Here is a 25,372-nt window from a genome sequence, read left to right as displayed (position 1 = left end):
CTGACGTCACGGTATGACTGATCGCTACAATATGTTGATCTGTGTCCCGGCGTTGCGCAATATGCGGCTGTACACAAGCTCACACTCCTTTGCAGAGACGTCTGTATCTCCGTCAATCATGAAGGCCATGTTGCTGTTCTCAGCAATCTTTTTTTTCAGTGTCTGCAATGACCCCTATGAATTGGGCACAGGCAGTGTCATTGCTGTACGTTGGGTTGACGTTTAATCAGTTTTTCTTCATAAGGGTGATCTGCGACTTGAATTTTGTAAACGGCAGCTCTTCTTTGGCGATATTATAAGCCGTGTTAAATTGTATCTTCATTTCGACCTCATCGCTTCTTCTGTTTGCTGCTGTCTGGCGCATTATGCCGCACACCTGTCATGGCACATTATGTGTTTTTTTTTAGATGCTGTGCTTTTTTAACGTTTCAATTTGCAAAGTTGATGCTCCGATAGCAAACGCAGTGCACATGGTTTTGTTTAGCCCGTCATTCAGTGAATAAGAATGTCAGGGTGATGATCAGAGCCAATCAGAGGCAGATCGGGGCTGGTCTTTGCAGAATGCACGTACACATACACACAGACAGACCTGCTGGAATGTGAGGTGCACCAGTGCGACAAGGGAAAATATTCAGTCGCACTGCACTGATTTTTGGGTGCACAGTGCGACCGTACTCTGGAGCCCTGGGCCCTGTTCCTCGTACCTGGCTAACTGAGTTAGCCGGATAATTTTCAGGATAACTTGACATAAGCTAGACCTGTCGGTTCCCCGACGCGCGATTGTCTAAATCACTATGGCAACAGATCAAAAAGTTTGAACCTGCTCCAGAAAAACATATTATCCACAATAACAAAATTACTTAAAAAAATATATATAAAGAGATATCTTGCAAACTTGTCAAGTATATATATTTTTTGACTGGAATGTTAGTTTTTATATTGTGAATTTGAATATTTGTATTCATTTTAAATTTATGTGTTTTGTTTTATTTTTTATTCATATTTTTAGTTTTACATTTGTATTGTATTTGTTTTGTCCACGACCCCAGGAAGACTAAAGGCTCTTTCATGTGTATCTAATGGGGATCCTTTAATAAACATAAACAAGGAGACTATGCTCTACCTCCAGGGCCCTGAGACGCTCCAGGAGAGGCAGGGTGTCATGTGAGTTGTCCTCCTGTCCGGTGCTGGGGCCTGGGGAGACGGGCCTCCCTGCTGTGAGGGAGGGCTCCAGACTGTCCTGCTGCTTCCACATCTCCTCCAGGAGTTTGTCCTGCAACATGGCGAGAGGCTCAGAGTTACAATTTGAGGACACCTCAGAATCCTCCCTCTCCTTGTGTAATTAATTTGTTCCTTAACCAGGTAGATATTCAGCATCAACAACAAATAAGTGACTGGACTGTATAGTTATATGCATGCATCTTTTATTATTCTGCACTTTTACATATTGTTGCTGTGTTTACTTTAATACTTTTGTATTTTTGTACGGTAGTACTGTTGTCAGTTGTTTTGTTTTTTTGTTTGTTTGGTTTTTACCATGTTTTTTGTCGATTCTCTTCACTAATTAAAGGGGAATTCCACAGCAAAACAACATTAAACTCAATTCACCAGATTGAGGCGTAACTGATTAATTATTACTATGTGGCTGTGACAAAGCAATCTCTACCCAGTTTTGAAGATGGGTGGGTAATGTAAATGTCCTGATACCTGAATCATCTCGCTCAATCAACTTCCCACTCTCTCTCTCACCAGGTAACAGAGTAACCAGAAGTAAATGTATGCCCCCCTCCTCCTTGTGCATGTTTGGTGGGAGTGGCAATCTTTGACTACTGTTGTCTGACAACCTGCTCTTTTTCGCTGTGTGGTCTTGTGTAAAGCTAGAAGCTGTACACAGTAGTTCAGAGCTATTTCTCTTGCCTGGCGATAATAGAGCTAAAAACAAACAAATAGATGTATGTTATAGCACTAGCACTTTGTTAAAAGGGGGCAGTTCCCCCAAAACATATTTTCCCCATTACCCAGAGTGCAAAAAACATATTTTCCCATTACCCAGAGTGCTATGTACCTACAAAGACAGTTTCAGTGTGATTTGCAGAGGTAGAGATATACGCCCTAGGGATGTCTACCATCAGCCCGGTACAATGGAGCTCAATGGGCCTTATTTTGTGGTGCTTAAAGTGCCAAAAAATTACATTTGAAAAACTCAACAACAACAACGTCTCTTCCCAGAAATCATCACATGGATAACCCTTTGACCTCGTTGTGGACAGCTTCATTGAGAGCTATTTTTATGGGGGCTGCACTGCGGTAGAAAATAGTTCCAAAAGAAACTGCTCACAGTGAGGTCTGTGGATTATTGTGAGTAACTGTTCTCCATTGTATTGGGCTGACGCATACATCTCTACGGCGGATATCGCCAAACCTCAGCTAATCACACCAACTATGGATAGATAGCACGGGTAATAATATATATAATTTTTTATATATTTTGGGTGATATATAAAAAGCCCTTTAATGATCATCATTATAAAGTGTCATAATTAAACCAAATGTGACAAGATCTTGCCTTCACAATAGGCAAAAAGGACATAAAGGGTTTGATTTACACAATGCCCCTCTAATTAGAATGTATTGTGAATTACGAGGCTTATTTGCATGTGTTAAATACGTTGCAGCTGTGATTTCCTGCTCCAGCTCTAACCCTGTCTCCCCCTCTCCTTGTGTCATCACCCCCTTGTGTATTATGTTCCTTTCCCCCAGTCAGTCAGCGACAGCGTTGACACATCAGTATGACTTTGTGTCGTACTACCTGTTGTTGGGTTTAACTCATCATCTGATTCCTGCCTGGCTGTCTGCACTTGGGTCCACATCCTACCCAATTATTACAATATGGTTCATTATGTCCTTATGGCTCATGCTTTCACCCTCAAAACCAACATAGCTGAATAACATAGATGCATGTCATTTAGGGGTGTAAAGGTACACTTATCCGTACCGAACCGTTTCAGTACTGGACCTATGGTTCAGTACGGCTGTGTACCGAACGAATACAACGGTACGTTAACCACGAATGAACGTACGTTAAGAACTTTCTTTTGCGTGAAGAATTGAATTCAAAACTCGATTATTAATTTCAATATAGGATATTCGTTGACAGCCATACAAGTACAATTAGTTACTGCACACAACATCACCCCTGAGTGGAACATAGAAAGCCACTTTCCCCCACTGTACCGAAAACCCGTACCGAACCGTGACTTCAAAACCGAGGTACGTACCGAACCATGGTTTTTGTGTACCGTTACACCCCTAGCGTCATTAGAGCTTAAGATGTGTGAAGTGTGTGTGTGTGTGTGTGTGTGTGTGTGTGTGTGTGTGTGTGTGTGTGTGTGTGTGTGTGTGTGTGTGTGTGTGTGTGTGTGTGTGTGTGTGTGTGTGTGTGTGTGTGTGTGTGTGTGTGTGTGTGTGTGTGTGCGCGCGCGTACGTGCACATGCATGTGATGTGCGCATGCAAATGAAAGAAAGTGAGTGAGGGGAAGGGGGTAGGGGGCATGCATCAACATGCAGTTTATAAAACTGTCATGGCTAGAAATAGAATAAATTAATAGGGGTTTTAATCCAAACTATTATTGTCAGCAGAATAAGTTCTTGGGAACAGTAATTATCTCATATATCACCCTTGTAACTGAGGGGTACAATTCCCTGACTGTATTAAGAGTATGGTATTATTAAACCACTACTTAGTTATGTACTTTAATTACTGGCCATACAGTACACGGTATATATGGTGAACACCCACACAAGAATACAGCTTAACAAAGAAAGTTATATTTATAAGTATTTATTATTATAGTAAGCAACAATAGGTTACAGAATTGAGAATTATGGGTCGCGCTTATATGGCGAAGAACACTTAAATAGGTCAAGAGCGTAAGTCCATGAGCATATTACGATGGGTATAATTGAATACCACCTGTAGCATAAGAATTATATAAGGCACACTCGTAGGTCAGCTGCAGATACTAAGGGGGTTCCCTCCGGTTGTAAGCCAGCAGGGGAGAGGAATGTTCGGGAGCAAAAGTCTGGATCAACGAGGAATCAATAAGCTCCAGCTACGGGAGTCGGTACATATACTCCCCTCGATCGGCAGACAAAAGCAGCAGCTATAATCCTGGTTGGCGCGACAGCATGGATGAAAGCCAGCCAGCCTCTTCCTAGAGACGGGCTCGAGTGATGCTCCTCACGGGTAGATCCCACACAGCAGTGGGTAGACTGTTCTCTGCTCCAGCAGCCACAGTACCAAAAGCAATATAATCCAGCCAGAAAAGGCTCTGCATTCGCCGGTGTAGATTCTCCTGTGCACTATACTTCACATTAACTAGGTCGAACTTGACGTTATTTCACTAAGCTCTGACACTTTTACTATCCTATTCGCACGCGGTTCTAAGTGCTCTATTTAGACGCAAAGTTGCTCACTTCACTTGGTCGTTGACTCGTGGTGAAGGCTTCAACTTTGGGATAAGACTTAACGTTACTTTGAACGAATGATGAACTGAATGAACTGTGGACTAAGTGCTGCTGTATCCATCTGCGCCGTATTTATACGTAAGGTGAATTATCTAGTGCCAACCTCAGTTCTGTCTCGTATTACTGCGCTAACCTGGACATGTTGAGACAAGCCTTGGCGGTGGCTTTGAACTCGCCATTGGGGGTATGGCCGTTGGCGCCTAGGGGTCGCTGTCCTATAGGAGAACGAATATTATGGTCTGGCTTGTACCTAGGTAAAGGGATATTCCGTGTATATGTACAAAGAATATACAAGGGATATCAGACGATATACAAATATTATACATGGGATCTCAAGCAATAAATATATATATTCGGTTTAATCTGACCCTTTGTAACAGCCGCCTCCTAATTAGTCCGCACCTAATTAGATAAGCAGAGACAGATTAACCGTCTTGTCCACTACTCAATGTCCGTTGTGAGGAGTAGGGCAATTCACAACGTCAGTGGGTCATGATCGTCAGCAAGGGAGTCAGGGAGCCTTGGCAACTCTATCAGCCTCGCCACGGGTCGGGTGTATGTCCGTCCCTGGACAAGAACTTCTGCCGCTCTGACCTTTCCGTCGGCACCAGTGATCACTTTGCTTACGCGGCCGGCCGGCCACGCAGCTCGGGGTAGTGACTGGTCTATGATCATGATGATTGTGTCCACTTTTAAGTTGTCCCCGTCCTTGACCCGCTTCTGACGGGCTGGAAGGGATGGTAGGGGGGTTAGGAGGAAGCGGGCCTGAGACTGCTTTGATCTGTGCTTGGCTGTGCCTCCACATCCTCCGTCTGTTCCTCTTGTTTGGTCTGTACCCCGTCTGAGGAGGGGCCGGTTCCGGCCGCCCCATCAAGGAGTCGCTTGGGGTGCTGGGTTCGAGGTCAGCTACGTCTGGAGCGCAGCTGAGGGGGGTGGAGTTTGGAACTCCCTCTTGTGCCCACGGTTCTCTCACAGGCCTCTCGCCTAATGTCAATAGCCTCTCAACGGGCTGTACGAGAGAGTGGCCGGTGTCGCTCGCCTTTGTGTGCAGGCAGCGTGTAGACGTGGGTTGACTGTCAAGTCCGTAGAGGGGGCCCTGGAGCGTCCACCCCAGTCGGGTCTGAACCGCGACTGGGCATCCTTTGGGTCCAATGTGGCCCGCCTCAATTGGGAGGATGAGGTCCGCGTGGTCGGAGCCTATGAGCAGGGTCGGTGTGGCGCCGTCGATAAGCGGTATAGGTAGTCTGCGTAGGTGCACGTACTTCGCCATCAGCTGTGGGATGGGGTAGGTGTACTGTGACAGGCCTATGTCGTGGCTGGTGAAGACGTTGGTAATACTATACTGCTTCTCGGGCTGGTCCACCGCTGCTATCTTGAAGGAGACATTTTCACCCTTTATGGTCTTCTGGTCTCTTCTGATGGTACGTATTGTCATTGTTCCTTTGGCACCCCGCAGACCCAGCTGGGCTGCGGCGGAAGCGAGGAGGAGAGTCTTTTCAGACCCATCGTCTAGGATGGGGTAAGTGTCCAGGACCTTGTCCTCGTAGCTCAGGAGCACTCTGACCACTTTGATGAGCACTCGGGGGGTCCCGCTATGCTGGTCTATATGGAGCACTCCTGTTGGTGGGTTGCCTTGGATCTTCTGGGGTGGTGCCGACTCGCGGTCGTCCGAGTAGCACCGTGACTCCCAGTGTCTGCTGTAGCAGTCGGGACACCAGGGGGCGGTCTGGTGGATCTTCGGTACTGGTGCCACCGCCTCGGCCTGGTACATTACTGTGACGGGCCCACTTTGTTGTCCTGGCGGACGCCTGTTGATGTCATGCAGGACCTCCAAGTGGGCGCCGCCGCACCTGCTGCACTTCTTCTTCAAACGGCACTCAGCTGCCATATGGCTGCGCGCGCAGCGGAAGCAGCGGCGGTGGTCTTTGATCCACTGACTCACCTCGTCCGCGGTCAGCTTCTTGAAAGTGTCACATTGATACAGCCGATGTTCCCCTTCACAGTACTGGCATTCAATCTTCCACTCCTCTTTCGTCGAGGGGGTGTTGTGGTTCTTGTGCTGCGGTACTGATTCGGCTTGGTGCATAACGGTCACCGACCGGCGGTTATCATTTGATCCCCGAGGTCCTGGTCTTGGGCTTGGTCCACTCCACACGAACGTGTCCAGTCGTAGGCTGCTGACCTCCCTGGCGAGGAAATCAGATAGGTCTAGGAGGGATGCCTCTGGGCCGTTGGGGTCGCGGTGGTCTCTTTGCCGCCTGAAGCGCTCTTGTCGGGCGAGAGGGAGCTTCTCTAATATCCTTTCTACATTAGAGTTAGCATACAGTTCATATATCCCTTTCTCCTTTTGGGACCCCAGCATCCCTACCAGGGACTGTACCTTGATAGAGAGGTCATCCAATGCTCTATTGTCTCTGGCTGGGGGGAGGCGGTCGATATCTCTTATTTCCTGTATCACGTAGTCCCATATGCGTCCATAACGCTGGTCGAGGGCTACTAGAGCCGCGGTGTATGGGGTACTTGAGTTGGAATATGCCAGCGCTATATTATGCGCTCTGGGCACCTTCAGGTGCTTGAGGAGGATAGCATATTTGTACGTCTCATCAGGGACGTCGGACATCATAGTCTCCAAGCACATCCGTAATTCCGTGTACTGTGCTCTGTCCTCGCGCGTAAAGTCTGGGAACGTCGGTGTGCCAAGGTACGATGCCATGGATGGCTGGCACATCGGTGAGCGTTGGGGAAGAGGCCTCCTGGGCGAGTCTCCCTGTACGTGTTGTCATGGGTTGGTACTTGGTGGGTACCAGGGGCCGGGTACCCAGGTGCTGTTCCTCGGTGCTGACGGTGCGTCAAACTCACCCGTGAGTTGAGTCGGGGGTTTGTAGCGCAGTGACTCGGGGCTGACGTCTGGGCTGTACTGGGCCTCCTGGTCCAGAGTACGTTGCTGCTGGTCGGGGCTGTACTGGGCCTCCTGGTCCAGAGTACGTTGCTGCTGGTCGGCTTGACATTCCTCCTCTTCCTCTTCCTCTTCCTCTGCTAGGTCCTGGAGTCTTCTGGTCAGTCTCTCGGCGACGTAGGCCGGTTCTTCCCGGTTGCTGGGTCTCGTATGGACCGGCCGGGGAGGGGGTTCGGAGACGCAGACAGGATCCTCCTGTTGGCGGGGTCCCGGGTCGCTTGGTCGGGTAGGGGAATGTGCCCTAGACCCTTGTCGGGATGATCTCCGGGAGCTCCGTGCGGAGAGAGGGGGTGTCGCCATGGCAATCAATTGTTCTACCATCTGCGCCTGCAGCCGGTCGCGCTCTGCTTCGCGCTGGGTATGGGCGGCGTCGCGCTGTGCATCGGCGGCGTCGCGCTGTGCTTCGCGCTGGGTATTGGCGGCGTCGCGCTGTGCGTTGACGCTGGCATGGGCGGCGTCGCGCTGTGCATTGGCGGCGTCGCGCTGTGCATTGGCGGTGGCGCGCTGTGCCTCGGCGCGGCCTCTTTCAATGTTCTCTTCCGTCTGAAGGCGTCTGGTCTCCAGTCTTATGCGGTCGTCTTCACTCCTTTGTTGCGCCTGGAAGCGCTCTCGCTCGGTTGCAGCGTGTTCGCGCTCACTGAGGGCTTGCGCTTGGAGTTGCGCGTGAAGGCGTTCTCGTTGGTCTGCAGCTTGTTCGCGCTCGCTCGTCTGTTGCGCTTGAAGTCGATCGTCTTCACCCTGAAGTCGATCGCGTTCGGTGGAGGCTGCCAGGGTGGCGATGAATGCCTGCGCCAGCATCTTGTCCGCTTCGCTGGGGGAAGACACCGACAGAGGTGATCGGCTTCTGGCAGTGCTCGTTGGAGATCTGTTCTCTGGGCGCGCCTCGAGGTCCGTCTCCTGGGCGCGCTTCTCTTCTGGTAGTGGGTCGGGTTCTGTCCCTGGAGCGCTTTCTTTATCCTGGAGCTCTCCGGGGACCGTCCCGTTGACGTTGTCTGGGGGTATAGTCATGTCATGTCCCCCCTGGTCCCCCCCGTGGGCTTGGTCAGTTTCGTTAGAACCCACTGGGGTCTCTACTGGCAGGGTCGTCTGGTCGGTAGGATTTGACATGCTTTGACTATCCGCTTTATTTATTTTATCCGCATTTGACGTCTTTATAAAGCTAGGTATTAGACTGACAGCGTATGCCTCTAGATAGGGAGGTGGCTGACGTCTGCGCTGCGGGCGTTCTAGCTCGGGGGAGCTGCTTGGGGAGTGTTCACCGCTGGCCATGGTTAATATCAATATTATATTAGATATTACACTGATACTCTCCGGCTCGAAGGACCAATTGTAACTGAGGGGTACAATTCCCTGACTGTATTGAGAGTATGGTATTATTAAACCACTACTTAGTTATGTACTTTAATTACTGGCCATACAGTACACGGTATATATGGTGAACACCCACACAAGAATACAGCTTAACAAAGAAAGTTATATTTATAAGTATTTATTATTATAGTAAGCAACAATAGGTTACAGAATTGAGAATTATGGGTCGCGCTTATATGGCGAAGAACACTTAAATAGGTCAAGAGCGTAAGTCCATGAGCATATTACGATGGGTATAATTGAATACCACCTGTAGCATAAGAATTATATAAGGCACACTCGTAGGTCAGCTGGAGATACTAAGGGGGTTCCCTCCGGTTGTAAGCCAGCAGGGGAGAGGAATGTTCGGGAGCAAAAGTCTGGATCAACGAGGAATCAATAAGCTCCAGCTACGGGAGTCGGTACATATACTCCCCTCTATCGGCAGACAAAAGCAGCAGCTATAATCCTGGTCGGCGCGACAGCATGGATGAAAGCCAGCCAGCCTCTTCCTAGAGACGGGCTCGAGTGATGCTCCTCACGGGTAGATCCCACACAGCAGTGGGTAGACGGTTCTCTGCTCCAGCAGCCACAGTACCAAAAGCAATATAATCCAGCCGGAAAAGGCTCTGCATTCGCCGGTGTAGATTCTCCTGTGCACTATACTTCACATTAACTAGGTCGAACTTGACGTTATTTCACTAAGCTCTGACACTTTTACTATCCTATTCGCACGCGGTTCTAAGTGCTCTATTTAGACGCAAAGTTGCTCACTTCACTTGGTCGTTGACTCGTGGTGAAGGCTTCAACTTTGGGATAAGACTTAACGTTACTTTGAACGAATGATGAACTGAATGAACTGTGGACTAAGTGCTGCTGTATCCACCTGCGCCGTATTTATACGTAAGGTGAATTATCTAGTGCCAACCTCAGTTCTGTCTCGTATTACTGCGCAAACCTGGACATGTTGAGACAAGCCTTGGCGGTGGCTTTGAACTCGCCATTGGGGGTATGGCCGTTGGCGCCTAGGGGTCGCTGTCCTATAGGAGAACGAATATTATGGTCTGGCTTGTACCTAGGTAAAGGGATATTCCGTGTATATGTACAAAGAATATACAAGGGATATCAGACGATATACAAATATTATACATGGGATCTCAAGCAATAAATATATATATTCGGTTTAATCTGACCCTTTGTAACAACCCTTATACAATATGTCTCATAAGAACACATAATCATCTAGCCATTTACTCTGTAATCCTCATAACTAGCATGGCATACTAGGCTACACTTAGTACTGAATAGAAACAAAAGGTCTTTGTGTGAAAAATAAATATACATAATTTACATTTAATTGCATAATGACATTAATAGTAGCTGACATCTTCGATGCTAAGTCTTTGCAAAAATAGTTTTTGGAAATATTACTGTATTCCTGAAAGACACTAAAATGTTTATATTACTGTACATGAACAGTATAAATAATTATTATCCTCTTGCTCGGTATAGTAGTTCTGTATCATCGTCGGTTCCGCTTGGCGTCACTCATGCACTGTCCTCGCACACGTGCACGCGCACTGAATAAAGACCACAATGTACCTTTATATCCCAATATTTGTCTGACCACACCCCTATCAGCTCACCTACATAAGCAGGTGTGTGGTCACCTGCTCTCCTCCTTTCTCGCTTTCACCACAAGGAAGTGCCTCGGTAGATCCCCACTTGACGTGATGTGATGGTAGGAGAAGAGTTGGAAAACAAGCGATACGTTGACATCATATCTTTATTTTCTCTCTCACTATATTCGAGAAAATACGGCGATATTGTCTTCGTACTGGAGTGTCTGGAAGATGATGATCATTCTAAAAATCCTCCACCGGTTTTCGTATTGGGAGTTCGCGCCGCTACATGCCTTCCAACGGCAGTCCTTGCTGTGTGCTGGTTGCGGTAAAGGCACAGCTGGACTGTAGGACGCGCCGCTGTTGTGAGAAGCGGTGGGTTCCAGGTTTGGTGAGTAATGTTTTTGCTGGCGAGCTCCACTTGTCTGTTAGTGCTATGGGGGCTAGTTGACAATGTTTATGAAAACCGGCCCCAGACTAGGGTCCTTTGTTCAGCCTCTTAGGCGACGGAAGACCTTGGTCTGAAGCCCATTATAGTTAACTAGTGGGCCACGACCAATAACACTGGTGATCCCTGTGTTTTCTGGACGAGTGGATGTTTCTCTGTCACCGTGAGGCCCCTTCTTTCATATACAAATGAGAGTATTCCCTCACGAGGAAATATGGGCATGGATGTTCGTTAGAGGAAGATCTGTGTTCAAGTCAGCTACAGGCCAGTTGGGTATTGTGCTGGCTCCGTCGGGTGTTGGTAAAATCACCGTTGTAAAACTGTGTTAACATCTTGTTTTTCTTTTCTCTTAAAAAGTGAGGAGGGTTTCAGAACGGCGGCCTGTCTGAGTGATTGTTATATCATTGTGTACAAGTTCAGGTGATAGCTGCTTAGCTTACGTGCTAGTGGTGGCCTACTGTTAGCCAGTCAGCTGTTAGCTCCGGCGCTAGCCTGTTGTGATCACTAGGCTAGGAAACGTTAGCTTGCGTGCTAGTTGTGGCCTACCTAGGCTAGGCTAGGAAACGTTAGCTTGCTGCTATCGGCCGAACACTGTTGAACGTGCTTTGATTATAACATGTTTTAAACACTCTTGACTACGACGTCATCTTTGACAGAGGATGTTCGTCAAACCTGCCCTGAGCCAGGACGGCAAGGACTGCGTCAACAAGGGGGACCGTAGCGGCGGGATGGAGCGGCGACGCTGCCCAGGTCGACAACACAGAACGGCTGTGTTTACTACGGTGCCTTGTTAGAGACTGCAGTTTCGCTTGATCTGCGCTCAAGGTAGGCAAGGTTCTGACCAGGCCTTGAGCACTTCTTCTTGCTTTCCCTTCTAAATGTTTTGTAAATAACGATGTTTTCCAAAACGAGTGTTGCTGCACTACATTTAGGATATGATGCGAGTTATGTGTGAATTGTCTTGTCAATGGCATTAGCTTCTCCATGCAAATAGGGTTGTTTATTACAGATGTGAAAATGATCTGGTTTGTTGTGTTGAGAAACATCATGTGTGTTTATGTACCGTGTACTCACAACTAAGGGGGTTAACTAACCTATAAAGCTATGCTTAGTGACATATGAGTAAAGAATGATTCTTTTCTCAGCCTGTAATGACAATGAACAGTGTGTTCACATATTAACAGGTTTTCCTGTTTTAACTGGCCGTATTAAGGGTAAAGTAGGAGGGTTGTGTTTTCCCCCCGGTTCCCTGGGGACTTCTTCATCCTCCTCTCAGACATGTTGTTACACTACATTGTGTCACTGTGTGGTAGGGATACGATGTAACCCTTAGCTTGATTGCTGAGGTTGTGCTAAAAACTGCTTGAGAAACTTTATTTTCCTAAAAGAAAAAATTGTTTGGTCGCTTTTCGTGTGTGCTTAGCAAGGCCTGTGGCCGATACTAATCGAGAATTATGTATTCTCTCATTATGAAAAACGGCGTTACTCTGTAGAGTGTTTTTGCCATTTTTTGTAGGTGATGATGGGTTGTGTGTGTCATGTGACCTACAACTGGGTTGGGCTGGCCACAGAAGCACATGTGTAAGTTTGGTACCGGGGCTCTTGGAGAGCCCTCTCTAGTCTGTGTTTTTTCCTTAGTAAAAATCAGATAGCAGGTTAGCACATGCGCTGTGTGAAGCTGTTAGACGCTTCATGGAGCTGACTATGACTGTGTCATACTCTCTTTTTGTCATTACATCGTATCATGGGTGTGGGGTCGTAAAGGGGTGAACTGGTAACCTTTCCTCCCCCTTGTTTCTGTTGGTCAGGGGTAATCCCACCTGTCCTTCAAGGTTCCTGTCACGTTGCGGTTCGGCACGTTACAGGGTGAGGGGGGAGGGAGGGAGTTTCCTGGTCCCACGCCCTGGAATATTGGGCGTGTGCCTCGCATGACGACAGAGTACAGCAACTTGCAATGGGCCTGGTCTACAAGATACACTATACGACCGGGGTGCCCATGTACATGTCAAAATACTTCCCAAAGGTCAGTGAATACCACAACCACTACACCAGAGGAAGCTCAACAAATCATGTTAAACCCAGATTCGGCTCAAACAAGGGACTAAACACGTTTCGCAATTATGCCACAACAATGTGGAACGCCCTACCCAAAGCTGTAAAGGAATGTGAATCCCTGCCCACATTCAAAACCGCTCTTAAAGAGCACCTACGGGAGGCTGCAATTCGAAACTGGCCACCGTAAATGCCCAAAACCCCCACCACCTCCTAATAGACAGTCTCCTCACCACCGCCTGTATATATTCCCTCCCCGCCGTATGTATATTTCCCTCCCACCCACCCACCCCCTCCTAATGTACAGTCCCCTCCCCATCATATGTATATACTCTGTCAGGATCTAGGGGTAACAGTACTGTATATTTGAATACCGTTATGTCACAAATGTATCAGTACTAAATACCTATATGTCCCTATGCCATAAATGTCATGTATGTTGTGTATGTCATAAATGTCTATATGAATTGAAAATGGGGGACCCTGATGGAAACAAGACAAACGTCTGCATCCCCTTAACAATTGTATGTATTGAGCCGTACTGTATTGTACCCATTCTGCAATCTGTTAAATAAAGTTTTCATTCATTCATTCATGCACCGCAGAAATTCCCCCGCCATAGAGTACGTCACTGTGCGCGTCTCTGTTGGTAGGACTTCCGTGTGCTGTTCAGGTCCATATGATGGATCTGTTTCGGGGGGTGGTCAGGGCTCCTCCTCACGAAGCTCCTATTCGGGCCTTCTGTGAGTTGGGACTCTCCTTCTATGTGAGGGAGCCTCCTCAGAGTACAGAGCCTCCTAGGCGAGTCAATATATGGTTTAACCCCAAAAAAATGGATACAACAGGTTTTTCAATGGATTCTGGTAGTATTGGGCGTGCTAAATAACATACTAAAAGTCAACCAAAATCGACCCCTCCGAAAGCCGTCATTTCCAAGATGGCGTCCCAGATGGCGCCGGGGCGATTAAAATGGCTATATCTCAAATTAAGAAAATGGTGCAAAGGATTTCTCAACTGATTCTGGTACCTCTGGGCATGCTCACTAACATACTAAACATCTAGGAAAATACACCTTCCAGAAAGGCTTCATTTTCAAGATGGCGTCCAAAATTGCGGCTGGAGAGAAAGGTGAACATATACCAAGTTTTGAAGTGATCTTCTCCAGGTCAGCAGCATCCCTTTTCATCCTTGCCTCTGTTGAATCCTTGTGCTGTTCTGATGTTGTGTATGTCTGGTTTGAGAACTCCTGCATTGCGGTGTTATACTCTGATGTTATGCCCTTTGACATTGTCCAAAGGGATCTCTGATTGTCGGTCATTCCACTTCCATGTGTCATCCCTCCTGTAGTCTTCAATGACCTCATCAATGTTGTTTCGATTACAAGATCTGAGCTGAGGCCTGCCCATGATTGGCTGCTGCGACGGATAACATGAAAACCCTTTTCAAATTGTCTGAAGACATCTGGGTGGTTGATGTGAAGCTGACTCATCTCTTGGACATAAAAGTGTGCCGATTTCAAGTAATTGTAATGCCCAGCCGCAGCGAATATCGGCATGCATTCAGAAACAGCGCGTAGGTGCAAAAGCCAGGAACCTGTGCGATCTGCTGTTATCAGTGACCTAGCAACTTCTAACATGTGTTGGTAATTTAGCCACAACTGACTAGTTTTGGATCTAGCACACAGTTCCATCTTCCTTTTTCCCAGCTCTTCATTTATTGTAATGAGGGTCTCTGATGTGAACACTGTTTCCAATGGCATTTCACCCTTAACTATTGAGGTATACATTGCTTCAGACTGTTCAACCATTGCTGCAAATTCATGACTATCATCTACCATTTCTGATATTATCATGCGGTTAAGACATTTGTCAACCAGAAGATGGCCACGGAATGCTCTCTGAACTGATTTGCCTGTCATCATATGGGCTACTGAGTTCTCCCCATAGACTACCCCTAGAATGTCCTTAAGTCCTGTACCGTCCATCAGTGTACCAATTGCTCCTAGCAAATTCATAAATGTGTGAAATCCTCCTAGGAGCAGGACAAAGGACTTGAGGTGACTGCACTGTGGTGAATCTAGGATTATCTCTGCTGCTTTCCAATATAGTTGTTGGTCAAATGTAACTACTGGGGCAAGGTGGTGTTTGGTCTGCCGCCATTTTGGACGCCATCTTGAAAATTAAGCCTTTCTGGAAGGTGTATTTTCCTAGATTTTTAGTATGTTAGTGAACATGCCCAGAGGTACCAGAATCAGTTGAGAAATCCTTTGCACCATATTCTCAATTTGAGATATAGCCATTTTAATATATCCACCGCCATCTGGGACGCCATCTTGGAAATGGCGGCTTTCGGGGGGGTCGATTTTGGTCGACTTTTAGTATGTTATTTAGCACGCCCAATACTATCGGAATCCATCGAAAAACCTTTTGTATCAATTTCTTTTGGGTTAAGTGCTTTTTTTTCATAGATTGACTCGCATATAAGGTGAGTGGAACCTCAAAAAGGAGTCCTACTCTATTGTGTGTGTATTCGATTCAATTCGATTATTGAGTGTGTATGGGTTCAGTGCCTCCTCCCCGGAGAGCCCTAAAACCAAACTTTTACGTGGCTCAAGGTGCAATATATTCTTTTCAATCTATACAGCTCGCGTGGGAAGTCTCTCTGGGGATTTCCGTCTCCTCTCTATGGGAGGGTGGTGGAATGTAAAAATGTAAACAATTTTTACCCCCGGCTGTGTAGACTGGGATACATACTGTTGGTGCTTCCTTCTTTTCTTTTAAAAAGAGTTGGAGTTAGGAAGTATCACACCCCTCTTGTCGTTCCCCTGGGCGCCTTGGGGATTCAATGACAGGTCTAAATAGCCTGTTAATTGATGTGGTTGTGTCCCGACGCACGCATAGTGCTAGCTCGGGGTGTTCTGTAATCAGGCGACTGACTGGCACGCCTTAGTTGCTTGGGGTTAAAACGGCGTTTTTATAAAGCAACTGGGATGGAGGTTTTTCCTCTTCCGACGACCTGTTTTGGTTGTCGACGGATTCTCGTTCATATCTGGGGGATGATGAAGGAATGGATCTGAACATATGTAGAGGGGTCTCACGCCCTGGGGGTGGGCCACCGGCCGCGGTTCACCCCGAACGTCTGGGTGGCGCCTTCTTTTCATGTTTAAGATCAACACGCATATCTGCCCCTTCTCCTGGAGTAGGCATGTCGGCGTGGTTAGGGCACGGGACTGGTTCTGGTCACGCTGGTCCGGATCAGTTGAACCCGTTGTCCGCCGGGGATGCAGATCTGCTGTTCTGGTACCCTGAGGGACTTGGGCTTTTTTCAGGGGAGAAATGCCAGGTCGGTCCGGGTGTCACAGGGTTAAGCGTTATGGAGACCCTGGTTGGGTACATATTTTACTCAGCACTGTCGTAATGGCTTACGGCCTTGCCAACCTGTACACGCTCGATCTCGTCAGATCTCGGCCGCTACGCAGGTTGGTCCTGGTTAGTACTTGGTTGGGAGACCGCCTGGGAATACCAAGTACGATGTGCTTGGGGCTGGTTCTCCATTCTTTTCGCTCCTCTCTCACGCATGGCGAAGAGGGGCCTGTTGGGGTGGTCTTTGACCTCCTCTGGTGACCCTGTGCTTCCCGTATCGCCGGGCCCGGTCCGAAGTAATGTTTCGTCGACCCGTAGGCCTGGGATAACCCTTTTTTGAAAACTGAAACACTTGTACTGCGGTATAGCCAGTGTGTATCCGCAGGTGTGTTTTGGAGTTTTTTCTTGAGGGGTTATAGGAACAACCACCGCATTGGGTAACGACAAAGTGGTTGATTCCCTGGTGTGTTGGAGCAGTGTCAACTCCCGGGTTACCCGGTTGAGGGTGCCCCTGCACGTTCATGACGTCTGCCAAATCGTGTCAGCCTTCTCTGCCTCAACCCCTCTGGGTGGGTTTTTTTTTTAAATGGAGGCTTGGTCATGCAACAACGCCAGCATACGCCCCTTCCGCCGGGGCGGCTGTTTTTCAGCTGACTCCTGTGGTGCCTGTCTCGTCCGCAGTCTCCAGGCTCGGGTTAACAGCCTGTTGCCGGGTTTTTTCCCCGGTGCGCTGCCTGCTTCCGTTGGTTAACCTTTTTTGTGTGCTTACGGCCATGCTGACTGCCTGTTCTGCAGGGTCAGTGTGCCAGGTGGTGTACTATTGGGGGGACAGGGCCCGCTCGGCTGAAGGGCCTTTGTCCGAATACGCTGGCGATGTGGGGGGCGGGGTCAATAAGTGCCCACCTGGTGGGGTCTTGATGCTGGCATCATGGACTTCTCCGGGCCCCCATTCCAGGGGGTCCAGTCCCTTTGGTGGGTCTGGGCCTTCCTTCGCGCTCCGCTGCTACGGCCTTGCCACGGGGTTTGGTTTGCCCTTGACCCCGTGATTCTGGGGGCAGTAACGAGGTTGTTCCCTCCGTTCGTTCCCGGGTGGCATGCGGGTTGTGCGTGTGTGTAGTCGTGGGGTCAGGCCACGGTCTGCTCACCCTGTGCGTTGAGTTGCTTGAGTGCCTCTTCGCACGGTCGGGTCCGTCGCCCTCCCGGGAAACCTCCAATAGGGGGGGTGCCCTCCATTAGGGGGGGTCGGGGGGGCTCGGCCCTCCCTGTTCTGATGGTTGTGGGGGGCCTTCAGCGGGGTGTATTTGTCGGCCAGTGGCTCCGCTCGGCCTCCCTATGTGCATGAGTGACACCGAGCGGAACCGACTATGATACAGAACGTTGATTAAGTTCTGTTAATAGTGGTGACGCTCGGCGTCTCGGCCGCTGCAGCCCTTGATCTCACCTTGTGGTGAAAGCTTGGGAAGGAGGAGAGCAGGTGACCACACACCTGCTTATGTAGGTGAGCTGATAGGGGTGTGGTCAGACAAATATTGGGATATAAAGGTACATTGTGGTCTTTATTCAGTGCGCGTGCACGTGTGCGAGGACAGTGCATGAGTGACGGCGAGCGTCACCACTATTAACAGAACTTGGTTATAGTCATAACCTAACATTCTGTCCAGTGCTTGAAAACTGGAGGAAATACTACGTCAAGTAAAAGTTTAATACCCTGATGGAATAGTACTTTGGTAATACTATTTTTTTATAAAAGTCACCCATTCAAGATTCTACCTAAGAAAAAGTATAAAAGTATTTTATATTGAATGTATATTGAAATGTGTTTGGTGCTTGTCCAGGTGTGTTAGTATTACTTGTGCTAGAATTTTCATGAACTTTTCAAAATGTTAAGTAACTAATTTAGAAGCTAACTAACTTCAGAAGCTATGATTCCTTTGAACCAGTAAAAACACAATACAGTTCCCTGAAATGGAAATGTAGAAGTAAAATACAAGTACTTCAAAAGTGTACTTAAGTATAATACTTAGAAAATGTATTTATTTATAGTACATGCAACCCCTGCTTACAAGACCATTCTACATGATAGTCTTAGGCCTTGAACACACACATTTTTAAAACATAGTATTTTTTCTGTGTTTTGGCCTTCCATCCACATGAAAATGATGGAAAAGGCCTGGGCCCTCATTCATCAACGTGTTCTTCACACAGATCTGTGCTTACCCTGTGCGTACGATCATTTCTAAGCAAAGAGTGGGATTCATCAATTTCGATTTGAACTTGACTCCGTGCTTACATCTACGCACAGGTCAGACCAGGCGTACCTGGCGCCCAGTGGTAGAATATATTATTACAACAAGGAAATGAGCTTCTGTGCATAATAACACTGGCATGTTCTGTACGAACCGTAGTTCATTATAGTTCATTGTAAAATAGCAACAGTAGTGTAATTATGGTCAAAACCCTATAAATAGCATTTGGAATAATATATTTTTCTCTCAGAATGAATGCAGCATGGTTTATATAGCGTTATCGGAATATACGGGGTGTAGGCTACTGACTGACTGCGCTCCGCGTAGCTTGATTGATTGATTGATTGGAAAGTTTATTAACAGATTGCAGAATGGGTACAGTACAGTACAGTTCAGTACATACAATTGTTAATTGGGGATGCAGACCAACTTTCGTCTTGTTTACATCAGGGTCCCCCATTTTCAATTCATCATAAATCATAAAGCTCAACTCGTTATTATTTTGCGCAGACCGCAGAAACACGGGAACGTCTTGATTATATTTAAAAGGCTTTACGTTAAACGAAACAAGTGGAATTTCGAAGCTGTAAGCAGAATACAAGTCATATGAATATAGTGTTCTTCCCCCTTTTTACTGTATAAGAAAGAATAGAAAACGCATTGCAATGACACCATAGTGGACAGACTATGTATATGATGGGATTCAAGTTCGCGTTTTTGTTGATCATAGGCATGCTGTCAGAGTATGATATCTTCAAACATTCTAGAACATTTGTCGTCACAGATCATGTCCTAATAGAACATAGGCTATGGCATGGATCGTGATATTGTGTGGACTGTAATTATTACTGTACCGGTACCACCCATTGTGACAACAGCCTTGAGTCCCGCACACAAACATGATGGAATTCAAGTTCATGTATTGAAAGGCAGGCTACATCATACATGCAGTGAGATTCATTGTTCTTGTATATGATCTCTATTATTGTTTATATAGGCTACCCAATACTGACATCAAAATAGATTGTAGTATGCCTCTAGAAATCATATGCAGCAGGTAGAAAATTGACGGGAGATCCATCGCGATTTGGAATAAAATTGAGGAGAACTTTAATCCCTGGCCCTGGGTATTAATCAAACAACACGGGAAAAGGCAGTCATATTCCAGCGCGGTCTTTATTAGCCGACAACAAAATAGATGCCTCTAAAAATCATATAGCCAATCGAACACAACTAATAAAGGCATTCATATTACAGCACGGTTATAATGACACACAACCAACGCCAAACAGTGGTCAACGAACGGTCTTTATTAGTATTTTGAGCTGTCCAGGCAGAATTGCAGCAATGGTCTTAGGGAGCCGTTGATATCTGACACCACCGTTTACAAGTCCGCCTTTTATTTATCCCATAATACGCGATAGTGTCTTCTTGGTTCGACAGCAGTGAACAATCTTCGTGGAGTTTCTCAGAGTTCCGCTCGGGTCCGTCCATTATTTCACATCCCATGGGGGGTGTTTCCTCATTTTCATGACCATATATGGATAATCATGCACGAGCATTGACGGTAGAACAAAGTTCTACGGAGGAGCATAGAGCCTGCGTACGCAGTGTGTGATGAATCCCGACTTCCCTGTGCGTACACTAGTTCTACATTCCGTGCTTACGTGTGGAAATAGGTCATGTTCTACGCACAAATTGATGAATGAGGGCCCTGGATTTTATTGAACTCTGGATTCTGCATATCACTCAGCTCTTAGGTTTATTACTGACAGATATTATACTCACCATTGTGTCCTGTATGATAGGGTGGGTTGGCCTTCTCTTACAGAAAGGCGCAACAAACACTGGTATTTATTTATTTTTAAAGCCCTTATTGGTAAACAACCTGTTTATATCTCTTCACTGTTAGATTGGAATATTGGAACCTATTCAACTCGATCGAATGACTGGATGGTTCTTAGGGTCCTTCAAGTTTGTTCTGATAGGGAAGTCAGTTTTTTCCTTTGATGCCTCTAACTCATGGAATGTCCTTGAACTCTCTCTGAAATTGGAGGTTCTCCCTTCCCTTGGTATGTTTAAACGTATGATTTCAGACCTGTAAGTGTTTTAGCTGATCTTTTAAAATTATTTTAAACGTTTTCTTATTTTTACTCTGGTGTTTAATTTTCTGTGAATATTGTTTGTATTATGTACTGTTTACATTTTGTACAATCGTCGTTTCTGTAAATGAGGGAAACCTCAGAAGCTTACGATTTTAACTAAAGGTTGAAATGAAAATGAAAAAATATAAGGATCCTTTTCTGTAAGGATCTGATATGATTTCTGTAAGGTTCTGATATGATTTGATTAATATATTTGCATTATTTTATCCCACTTTATGCTTTGCTCTTGCTGCTTGTTTTACACTGATCTTTTTATTCTTACTGATGGAAAGCACTTTGAACTGCAATCCCCTGTATGAAAGGTGCTATACAAATAAAGTTATTATTATTATATTATTATTTTCAAAACAGTATTTTCTCTGCAATCAGGACCATGGAGACATCCCTGCAGCCATCAGGTCAGTTCATATTCTAACGCACAGCTGGTGTGGACAGGCATTTATTTATCTTTGAACTTGAGCCAAAATCTAAATCTTGAGACAAAACAACTTGTGCTAGACACACAGAAATACCAGGAGTGAACGAAGGCTCATACCTTATAGGCTTTCATCAGGTCCAGTGGGTCCACATTGGACCCATCCAGTGAGTCCTGGTTCTGTAGCAGCGTCCTCACAGTCTCCTCCATGCTGCATTAAAGAAAACAGGTGAGCGGGTTAGAATAAGTTCTCAATGACGACTTGTATATCAATGTCAAAGAGAAGCCGGCTATTCTTGGTCCTTGCTTCACAATGGTGGAACAAACTTCCTACCACAGTTAGGACAGCCGAAACTGACTAATTTCCCGCCATTGACTAAAAACACTATTTTACTATCTGCACTTTGCTAAAAAGAAATCGTATTTGCCTATATTACTACCTACTATGCTAATTAATTATGTCTTTACTACTATGCACTCAAGACTGTAGCACCTATGTTTCAACACTGTTTGACGAACATTGTTACTCAGCTGAAAGAGTTGTATCCTTCCTGCTGACCTGTTGTACAGAACTTGTAAGTCGCTTTGGAAAAAAGTGTCACCTAAATGACTAAATGTAAATGTATGTGCAGAGAAGGGTCGCTACAGTGGCCCAAGCCGCTGCCCCTTTGCCCTCTTCAGCTGAGACACCCTTCCGGCCTAAATAAGTACTTTTCCCTCAACCAATTAACGTTTTTGTTGGCCCCCGATCCAAGTAATTTAATATTGAGTCGCAATCCAATATTTTTATTTCCTAGATAATACAGCTGTACAGTGCATACTTCAAGTACTTCAAGTTAGTAAAACCAGTCCAATGTAGGTAAGATATGCTTGGTAATTGAATACCTCTGGATCGAGGAAAAAATTGCCTGCATCACAGCTTTCCCTAAATGGTTTTCATAGATTTTTCTTTGAACAAAGAAACCATAGGAATTTTATCAGGCACTTAACAGGCGCCCCAAAAAGTGGCCATTTTTGTTTTCGTTTTTGAGGACTGCATACTTTTTTTGCAAGCCAAAATACTATACTTTATACTTATAGCACATGCATAAGCCTGGTCTCTTTTAACACTAGCACAGCCGACAAGGGGTCACATGAACCCTAGGCATTTTCAATAAATGTATCCTCGTCACTCGGTCGAGCTCCAGCTCTGTCACTCAATGACTTTTCCTAAAAGTACCAGTTTTATCTGGCACGGTTTCTGAAATTTCAAAATGACTTCAGGAAGATGGAATTAGAACGTTATTTCAGCTATTTCTGCTGAGCGGCCACCTCCCTCCCTCTTTGACCCTCCCTCCCATTCACTCTCTCCCTCCCTTTCTCTCCCTCCCACCCTCTCTCCTTCTCCCTCCCTCCCTCTCTCTCCCTCTCTCTTTCTCCCTCTTTCCCTCTCTCTATACCTCCCTCTTCCTCCTTCTCACTTCCTCTCCCTCCCTCTCTTCATCTCTCCCTCCCTCCCTCTCTCTCCATCACTCCCTTTCTCCTTCTCCCTCCCTCCCTCCCTCATTGGCCCTCCCTCCCTTCTCTCCCTCCCATCTCCATTCTAAAGGCTGTCGGGTCTTCTGACCCGTTCCCGGCAGGAATTAGTGTCATTTTCTCCATGGCTGTGCTAATGTTAAAAGATAACATTCTGAAGTTACTGATTAGGGCTGTCGCGGTAGGCTATGACATTTTCTCACGCGGTTTTGTGTGTGGCTCATCACCGCGGGATGCGGTGGTACCGCACTTCAAAACAAATTTTATATACATGTTGACAGAGTCACCTGGGGAGCAAAATAACTGGTCATGACAACGAGGTCCTCTTTAGCCTTAACTGGTGTGGTTTATTTTCTTATGCACATTTGCACCACAAGACCTACTCTCCTTGAGAGTTAGAGTGAGAGAGACAGAGGGGGAGGGAACAGGAGACGTCAGCTGCTATAGCTGCGTCTCCTTACGCCTATAGCGCCCTCTTGTGGAACAGTTAAAGTGCAGTTACATACAATCATATTAACACTTACACTTAACACTCCCACTTATGAATGACGTGTATACTGTACAACTTTTCCAAGAAAAAATACAGTTCAAAACATCAAAAGAACATGGCAGTCAATATTACATAACAGGCAATATTTTACACACCAAACATGACCGCTGCAAATCTTTTCAATTTCAGTTTGGAGACAGGCTTGGTCATAGCGTCTGCAACCATGGCCCTGTTTCTTGTACCTGGATAACTGAGTTAGCCTGATAACTTTAGCTGGATAACTGGGTTAGCCGGACTTTCCGATTTCATGTACCTGGATTTTCCAAATCACCATGACAACATATCCAAAAGTTTGAGCCTGCTCGAAAGCAGAGTTCAAGTTCAAGTTAGCCTGAACTATCGCCACGCCCCCGCAAAGAAGTGACAGCCCGTTTCCTGAAACTATTCCCACAGTCTACGATCTGCATTATACCATTCTGAATTACGTTTTTGTGCTCCATTCTTCCAGAGGGGGCTTTTGAAATGTAAAATAGACCCAAAATGCTGATATTAAATTCACTTTGTCCTAAATAATGCACGTTATATATACCGTGGCGACGGTGGCGCTCGCTCGTGCGACGTACACATGATGTGGTTATTTTAATTGTAACTGGGATTAAGATGTCTGATGAGATGCGCTGTTTGACGGATTTGAGAAATTGAATGAGCCGTTGACGTCACATGAATGAATGAGGATAAAGAAATAAAACTTCATTCAAAATAAGGGATATTCTAAACACGGGTCTCTCGTTCATTAATGTATAAACAATGAATCTATCCCATCTGGCACAGTGGCCCAGCGGTAGCGCTCAAGTCTGCCAATCTAGCGATCCGGGTTCAAATCCCAGTGTTTCCAATATGATTTTTTTGAATATAATATTAATGATTATACGCCAAAGTAGCCTGGTTTTAAGTTAAAATATTATAAATCTACATGCATTGAGGATGTCATTCTTTATATAGCTCTCAACGTGCACCAAATTGAATTATTCCTATATTGCAAAAAGAAGGACCCCGGTCTTGAACCCGGGTCGTCCGTGTGGAAGTCAAAAGAACAACCCGTTGGACCACATTGGAGATAAGTTAAACATTGACTATACATCAATCAATGGGCAAGAAAGCCGTCTCGTAATTCTGTATAACAGTTAACTAGTTATTTTCGCTAGCAAGATCTCATTTGATTATTCAATCCAGCAGGCAAGTTTAAAGAAATATAATCTGATTGATTGAGGTAATGAGGGACTTAGAATTAGCCTATAGATAACGCATTTAACTTGTCGGCGAGGCGATTGAGCCTATTGCAATCTGTCAATAAAGTCTTAAATCAATTAATCAATCAATGCCGTTGAGAATCAGGGTCTCTGCCATCGATACGTGCTGGCTTTCCACCTAAAACGGGAGCGCGCATCTAGCCTGACTTGAGCCTGACTCTCAAGTCTGGCTTGAGTTAACGAGACTGAATCCTCCTTTGTGAAACAGGAAAATCCCGGCTTTGAACATCGGGTTAACTGAAGCTGGATAATGGACATGTTGATCGACTTAGTTGAACCACGTACATGAAACAGGGCCCATGTCGTCTGTAGAACAGTAAACAAGTGTCATCCTTTCTTCTCTGATGACAGATCTAATGAAGTGATATTTTATATCCACATGTTTACACCTCTGTCGGCACACAGGGTTTCTAGCAAGTGCAATGGTTCCCTGGTTGTCTTCATAAACAACAGTTTTCTTATATACATAGGTATCCATTCCTTCAAGCAGTTGTTCTAGATAAATACATTCCTGTATTGTCAAAGCTAGAGCCATATATTCGGCTTCACAAGTTGGTAGTGCCACTGTGGGCTGTTTCTTTGTTTTCCATGAAACCAGTGAGCTGTCTGTACCCATACTCACACAATACCCTGTGGTACTCCTCCTGTCTGTGGCGTCTGCCGCCCAATCTGCATCACTATAGGCTTGAAGCCCTCGCTGCTCTTTCTGAAACAAAGCTGTTTATCTGCTGTGCCTTTGAGATAACGAAAAACATGTTTTGCTGTAATCCAGTGCTCTTCTGTGGGATCAGCAAAATGCTGTGATAATTTACTCATTACAAAACATAGGTCAGGGCGAGTACATGTTGTCAAATAAATGAGGCTACCTACAGCTTCTCTGTACATTTTTACATCTGTCAATTTCTGAGCATCCT

The 25,372-nt window shown here is 46.0% G+C and overlaps 1 protein-coding gene across 1 annotated transcript in view; it reads right to left on the bottom strand.

Moving 5' to 3' along the window:
* LOC311224521 (nck-associated protein 5-like) overlaps positions 1-25,372 on the bottom strand; it is a 470,803-nt gene that overhangs the window by 225,587 nt on the left and 219,844 nt on the right. The window contains exons 3-4 of the mRNA XM_084309543.1: positions 21,264-21,354; positions 1,124-1,273 (exon numbers count right to left, since the gene is read on the bottom strand). Coding sequence (XP_084165669.1) covers positions 1,124-1,273; positions 21,264-21,354 — 241 coding nt within the window. The remainder of the gene's footprint in view (positions 1-1,123; positions 1,274-21,263; positions 21,355-25,372) is intronic.

The sequence above is a fragment of the Notolepis coatsorum genome (genome assembly GCF_963971535.1).
Source record: "Notolepis coatsorum genome assembly, chromosome: 3".
NCBI lineage: Eukaryota > Metazoa > Chordata > Actinopteri > Aulopiformes > Paralepididae > Notolepis > Notolepis coatsorum.
This window is presented reverse-complemented; position numbering and strand designations above follow the sequence as displayed.